The 7,749-nt window shown below is 37.6% G+C and overlaps 1 protein-coding gene across 1 annotated transcript; it reads right to left on the bottom strand.

Annotated features, from left to right (window-relative positions):
* Positions 1 to 5,282: 5,282 nt before the first annotated feature.
* LOC149233875 (actin-like) lies at positions 5,283 to 7,516 on the bottom strand (the record flags this gene model as incomplete). Its single annotated transcript, XM_089461051.1, has 2 exons — positions 5,283 to 5,348; positions 6,878 to 7,516. Coding segments are annotated over 2 exons (705 nt in total), but the record flags the coding sequence as incomplete, so codon positions are not given.
* Between the last annotated feature and the right edge of the window lie 233 nt (positions 7,517 to 7,749).

Here is a 7,749-nt window from a genome sequence, read left to right as displayed (position 1 = left end):
TATAGAGACGGAGAAATCTGTTTTATGGACTTTCCTGGATGACTAGAGACAAGCACCAGAACAATATCTTTGCTCTCATAAACCAATTATGCAATCTCCTCACACTTTCCTTGCTAAGCCTGTCACAATGGAGTTTCCAGCTACAATCCTCTCCAGGGTCCCATATTAGACTTTGACAACCTCTTATAGAGTGCCAAGAACAATCTCACTTACAAACATCACTTATATCCCTGAAAGCCACAATCGAAAAAGTTTGCACAGGTTGGTGGCCTGCACAAACGCATGCCCATACTCACTAACAACTTCCCTCCACCTACCCTCGTACATATAGATTTAACACTAGCCATCGTGGAACATCCATATTGTGGTCGCATGCGTCACACATGCCATATGTACCTTGATTCAGTTCTCGAGGAGGATATGAGGTGTGCCTTCGTGCCCCTCATAATGCCCCTCATCCACCCCCATCATGGTGATATTCAAATATTTTATTTAAGGTAGACATTAAAATATTGTATTTATGATTCACATTGAAATATATTTTTGTAAATAATACCTTTTCCAAAACCCCATGTGCAGAAATCTAATTGTGAGTGGAATAAAAACTCTCTCTCTATGTACAAAGTTGATATAACATTATTTTAGTTAAAATGAATATTAAAATACTTTATTTATAATTTCGTTGAAATATTTTTTTCACTTTCATTTTTTAACTCCATATTAAGCATGAAAGGAATTATATGTTTCCTAATATTGTGCTAAAAAAGTGTTGAAACATATACATATATGCATTTGCTATTAATATAAACATATATTGTGCCCATAGTTGCGGGGGAGCACTCGCCCCACCCCTTCAAACCCGCTCCCAATCCGCGCTCCGGGTGGGAGCGGGTCGGGAGCGCACTCCCGATAAAAAAGTTTCCGCTCCCTGCCAAAATCGGGAGTGAATTCGGGAGCGTCGCTCCCGTCGCTCCTGGAGCGAAAATTCAAGCTTGGGAGCGATCAAGGAGCGATCGCTCCCGAGCTTTTAATTTTTTCTTCGGGAGTGACTCACGCGAAAAAATTTCCGCGGACATTAAAAAAAATAATAATAATAATAAAATAAAATAAAATAAATAAATAAATAAAAAAATTTAAAACGACTTGGGGGGCAAAAAAATATTTCATTGTCACTTGAATGAGTTGAGGAGAGCAAAGGAGACTGAGCAAAGGAGTGAGGAGAAGCGAGGAGCGAGCGCCGAGGAGCAAGGAGCAAGCCTGCAAGGAGGTTAGTAACTTAATAATTTAGTATTTTAAACCTTAGTTAGGTAGTAATTTAGTTTAGTTTATTTAGTAAAAACATCATGAATCTAAATAAATTAAATTAAATAATCTAAATAAATTAAATTAATTTTCTCATTCATATTCCCATTCCCATTCCCATTAAATTTTGCAGATTCAAAAGCCTACAAATATCAAACATCATGGACCTGGCTATATTTCTTGGCATTTTCCTCTTCTTGGTCCCTTTTATGGTTATTATGGTGCTGGAGAGTAGGAAATGGAGGGGCCAAAATGAAGAGGGGGATGAAGAAGTTGGAGAAAGTGGATTTGATGAAAACCCCGGTGAGGAGGAGCTGGAGGAGGGTGAACATGACTCTCAAAAATCTAAACAAGACCAAACCCCATTGTGGAAATATGTTAACATGCCTGAAGCAGGGAAAGGGGGTGGAACCACTGAATTTCATTGCCCCCATTGCAACAATAATTACATAGGTTCATACACCCGTGCCAGAAAACACCTCTGCGGGAAAAGACCATGGGATGGAGATAAACAAATAGGAATCAAAACTTGTGCAGCTGTGTCAGCAGCAGATAGAGCCAAATACATAAGGGAAGAGGAGGAAGCCCAATACAAATCTAAAATCAAGGGGTTTCTTTGAACCAAGCTCACAATCACAAGCACAAAGAACTCCTTCAGCATCCTCCCAAGGCAGTGGATATGGAGGCATATGGTCATCAGCTTTAAGGCATAGAACCATATCAGATTTCCTTGATGAGGGGTGTAGGAATGATGTGGATTCAAAGGTTTAAAGGTTTCTCTATACATGTGGGATACCATTCAATGTTCTTCGCTCACCTTATTGGCACGAAATGGTTTTTGCCATAAATGATGCCCCTAAAGGATATAACAGCCCTCAGTATGACAAGGCAAGAACCATTGGACTTGATCATGAAAAAGCAAAAATATCACATTCTTTGAATAGAATGACAAGTTCTTGGACTAACCATGGGGTGTCCATTGTATTTGATGGATGGACAAATGTAAAAGGCAAGCCATTGATAAGTGTTCTTGCTGTGTCCGTTAGTGGTGCCATCTTTCTAACTGCACATGATTACTCAGACAAGTTCAAGACCGCCATCAACATTGCAGAATCATTACTTGAAACAATTGACCGTATTGGACCATACAACGTCATCCAAGTCATCACTGGTAATGCTCCTCATTGTAAGACAGCGGGAGCAATTATTGAGGATAAATACCCCAACATATTTTGGTCTAGATGTTTGGTTCACACATTGAACCTTTTGATGCATGATATTGTCAAGAACAAAAATGCACAATACAAATGGATTGGTGATTTGTACAAGAAAGGCAAACAAATGATAAAATTTATTACAAATCATAGCAATACCCATGACCTTTTCTGCAGTCACTCAAGATTGGAGTTGTTGAAGATTGCGAAGACCAGATTTGGTAGCTATTACCTCACCTTCAGACGCCTTTTGAAGGTAAGAGAGTCATTAGCTAGCATGGTATCAAGTCCACATTGGCAGGTATTAAAGGAAAGGGCTACAAATGCAGCTGACAGGCGAGGTTTTGAACTGGTGGAGGAGGCCGCTCTTGATGGTCAGTTTTGGACAAGTGTGAGGCAAGTATTGGATTTCACCAAGCCCATTTATCACATGATTCAGTTTGCAGATACAGATAAACCAATGATTTGCGAGGTGTATGAGTAGATGGATACCATGTTGGGGAAAATAAAAGATATTGTTCATAACAGAGATGCCGACTTGTACAAACTGATTCACGATTGTGTGTGTGAACGATGGAATAGACTTAATCTTCCACTACATTGCTTGGCATATATCCTTACACCAAAATACTACTCTACATCTTGGTTGGGCCAACCTGCACTAGGGGGTGGGATTAGGACCAAACCCCATTTAGATGCAGAGGTAACTAATGGACATTTGCAAGCATTAGAAAAGTTGATACCTGACAGGGAGGAATGTGCAGCTGTGCGCCTTGAAATAGGCAAATACTTCAGTGGCACTGGTTTGTTTGGTAACTTCCATGCAATGGAAGACAGAGACAGATTTGATTCTCTCACATGGTGGGAAACATATGGCGGCCAGGGACTTTTGCCAAAATTGGAAAAAAAAGTCCTATCACAGGTTGTAAATACTTCTTCTACAGAGAGGTGTTGGAGCACCTACAGCTTCATACATAATGTGAAAAGAAACAGACTCAATGAAAACCGGGCAGAAAGCTTGGTTTATGTGCACTACAACTTGAGGTTGTTGAGTCATTACTGTGATCGGGCTTATGAGGATCCCACATATAAAATTTGGGACAACCACCCAAAGGAAGACAATTTGGAGGATGGCACTATACATCTTGAAGAACTGGAAGAGGAACTTATAAGGGATGAAGATGAAGTAGTTGTAGCAGCCATGCCACCTCCACCATCCAGTAGCAGTGCTTGAGTTCTGAGTCTTGTTCCTTTGTTGTCACCACCTCCATCTACACCCTCACGTGGAGGGCATGTGCCTTCTAGTTCTGGTCGTCGGTCTGTGCGGGAGACTCCTAGAAGACCACCACGACCTGCTTATACTCCTAGAGACTCTTGTGGCAAGGGCCACATGTAGATTTACAGTTTACTTGTCTTTTCTAATTTCTATTAGTTTTCATAACTATTGAGTCTTGAGTCCTTGAATCTTGACTCTTGACTCTTTCATATCATAATGATATTTTTTGTAAACAATATATGACTGTGACAATGAAAATTTGAAGTTTGAAGTTGGCAATTATAACTCATTGGTAATGATTGTGAATTATGAATATGATGCTTCGTGAAAGATTAAAGTTGTTTCATTTCATTATTCATGTTTCATTTTATAACATTTCATTTCATGTTAACAATTAGAAGTTAGAACTTAGAAATATCTAAGATATTATTTCTTGTAATGGTTAAACTTAGCTTACAAGTACAACTTTGGTGATCAATGATGATAAATGTTATATATTGAATTTTCAATTTTGAAAGCTTGAAGTTGAAACTTTAAGATTGAATTTGATGAATCATGATTCATGAGACTCAATATGTTGCAGTTGTAATATGTATGTTACTAACTTGTGGACATGGTTGATGAAGATTATAACTTCTAGATAATTGATGTGATATGGTTCAATGATCAATCTATGTTTTTTTATGTTTTTTATATCTAATTCATCATTCTACATGTTTTTGTTGACATATATATATATATATATATATATATATATATATATATATATATATCAAAAATTAAAAAATATAATATATATATATATATATATATATATATATTTTTTTTTTTTTTTTTAAATTGCTCTGGGATTCGCTCCCAAACCGAGAGCTTCTGAAAATGTCGCTCCCACTCCCAAGTAACATTAATTATGCCTTTGTATTGGCAAGAAAACTTGTTTCACGAAAATTGAAATTTTGTAAGTTAATATATATGTAACCAATTCAACATATATTATGCCTTGGTATTGGCAAGAAAACTTGTTTCATGAAAATTGAAATTTTGTAAGTTAATATACATGTAACCAATTCAAGCAACCAAGAATGAGAATTGAAATTCTATAAGTTAATATGGAGTGACCAATTCATACAGCCAAGCACATTTTAGGAGACAAAAAGAACATTATATTATTCGTTCAATATAAGTAATAGTTATAAGCATCAATATAAGTAATAGTTATAAGCATCTCGAAAGAAATAACAAATAGACAACCCATTTTCCTTCCTACATAATTGCCAAACCATAATGATCAACCCAAAACATACATATTGTAGAAATCTAGTTGTCTCTGAGCTGTATGTAGTTAATCCGAAATCAATATCCTCAACCATACTTTTACAAACCTGGAGTCAACAAACCATTTTCTCACAAAATAACTACTACTCGACAATAACAACTACTCGACAAGATTCAGGAAACAATGAACTCTCTACTGGAAACTACAGGATGGACTAAAAGCATTTCCTGTGAACAATTGATGGGCCACATTTGTCATATTCTGCTCGTGTTACCCACATCTATTCAAACCAACAATGAAATTAGTCACAAACATGCTTGTATTTGATGAATCAATGAACCAAATATGAAATAATCAGAATGATGTTATTTGATGTTAGAACCTTAGTATCGGTTAATATAAACAACAAAAGTTATAGTTCCTTAGCCAGAGATATCTTCGAGTAGAGTTGGGTCCAACTGGTATTAGAATGAAATTGCTAAGGTTAGGGTTTCATTTTTTCTATTAGACTAGTTCCACTGTCTAAATTAATAAAATCAAAGAATACTTGTAGCCAAAGGAATTGGTTCATGACTAGCATCAAGCCATTCACATAGGTTCTATTATCAGTTTGGAGTCTGGACTACCCTCTTACATTTTTTATGTCAATCAAGTTATACCAGAGTTGGATACATCAACTTGTTCTCAATCGAACATTCTAGCTCAGACCATTTAGTACTAACTCTTTGCCATGCTCAAGTAAGACCTGGTAAGGTCTTTTTGGGACATGACTTAGCAGGCAGACCAGAGCTCTACTAAGGGCTGAGCTTCTATGATTGAAGCTCTACTTATATAAAACCTTTCAGGACCTGAAGTTCTACTTACATAGGACCTTTCAGGACCTTTCTTTTGGCAAAGGGAAGTTTATTTTTGGAAAGCTCAGGTAAGACCCTTTAACACCAACCTGGTATAGTCCTTCTAAGACCAGAGCTCTGCTTAAATAAGACCTTTCGGGAGCTTTCTTTTTTCAAAGGGAGTTTCAAGGAGATGAGGTAGAGTGCAAGTCCTTGGTGATAATTGGTGGAAAAACTATAGGTCAGACCTGACACAAGAGTCTAAGGAAGTCTGTGCTTTGTGATGCAGCTCCTCAAGTATGTTTCTTAAGGAACTTAAAAATGTGTGGTTGTAAATTTCTTCCCCTATTAGAAACAATACCTGGGAGGTGTTTTCAGATCTCAAAACAATAACATACTTTTTATAAGCATGAAGGATACTAATGAAAATAATTGGCAATTAAATAAAGCCTATTTTCTGGAGTCTCATGATCCATTATTCCAAAGGGACCTTTCTTTTGGCAAAGGGAAGTTTATTTTTGGAAAGCTCAGGAAAGACCCTTTAACACCAACCTGGTATAGTCCTTCTAAGACCAGAGCTCTGCTTAGATAAGACCTTTCGGGAGCTTTCTTTTTGCAAAGGGAGTTTCAAGGAGATGAGGCAGAGTGCAAGTCCTTGGTGATAATTGGTGGAAAAACTATAGGTCAGACCTGACACAAGAGTCTAAGGAAGTCTGTGCTTTGTGATGCAGCTCCTCAAGTATGTTTCTTAAGGAACTTAAAAATGTGTGGTTGTAAATTTCTTCCCCTATTAGAAACAATACCTGGGAGGTGTTTTCAGATCTCAAAACAATAACATACTTTTTATAAGCATGAAGGATACTAATGAAAATAATTGGCAATTAAATAAAGCCTATTTTCTGGAGTCTCATGATCAAGTGTTGAAATATGGTTGAGTTGATATTTCTGATTTCAAGAATGTGGTGGGCAGGACTACCTGTTGGAATGTGCTGAGAGAAGCCAGGATGGAGCCTCCAATCCAGACACTGTATTTTCTCTCTGGAGGAGCAACCACCTTGATCCTCATGCTACTTGGAGCAAGTGCTGTGATCACTTGGTTCATCCAATCAGCCATGCCTAGAAACATAGTGGATCCCCCGCTCAAAACTATGTTACCATACAAGTCCTTTCGGATATCCACATCACATTTCATGATAGAGCTGTAAGTAGTTTCATGTACCCCCGGAGCTTCCATCCCAATGTGAGCAGGCTGGAATAAAATCTCTGGACACCTAAATCTTTCAGAGCCAATTGTAATCACTTGGCCATCTGGAAGCTCATAAGTCTTTTCCAATGCAGTAGAGGTCTTTTCCAGTTCTAGCTCCTTTTCATAATCCATTGCAACATATCCCAATTTTTCCTTTATGTCTCGAACTATTTCTCGTTTTGTTGTTGTAGTGAAGGAGTAACCTCTCTCAGTCAGGATATTGCATAGTGCATTAGTTAAGTCTCTACCTGCAAGGTCCACTCTATAGATTGCATGTGGGAGGGCATAGCCTTCATAGATGGGAACAACATGAGTGACACCATCTCCTGAATCTAGAACAATACCTGAAAATAGAATTTGGAATTCAAATATTTAAGCATACTCTTTGTTTTGAAAAACCAAAATAAGTATCAAGCTTAACATCACTTGTATCAATCTCAGAGTTGTACTCGGTCTGGCAATTGGAGAACTCTGGGCTTGTCTCTTACTCAAGCCTGGAAAACTTTGACTTATCCTTTTATATTTGTTTGCTCAAGGGATTCCTTTTGGATGTTTGCCATGTATACTCCATTAGGGAAATTCTGGGAGCTTTGGGATATGGA

The sequence above is a fragment of the Pinus tabuliformis genome, chromosome 8 (assembly GCF_031772625.1).
Source record: "Pinus tabuliformis cultivar Carrire ecotype Pingquan chromosome 8, CPIR1, whole genome shotgun sequence".
In the NCBI taxonomy this organism is placed as follows: domain Eukaryota; kingdom Viridiplantae; phylum Streptophyta; class Pinopsida; order Pinales; family Pinaceae; genus Pinus; species Pinus tabuliformis.
The sequence above is the reverse complement of the archived record's forward strand: the minus strand, read 5'-3'. Positions and strand labels throughout refer to the sequence as shown.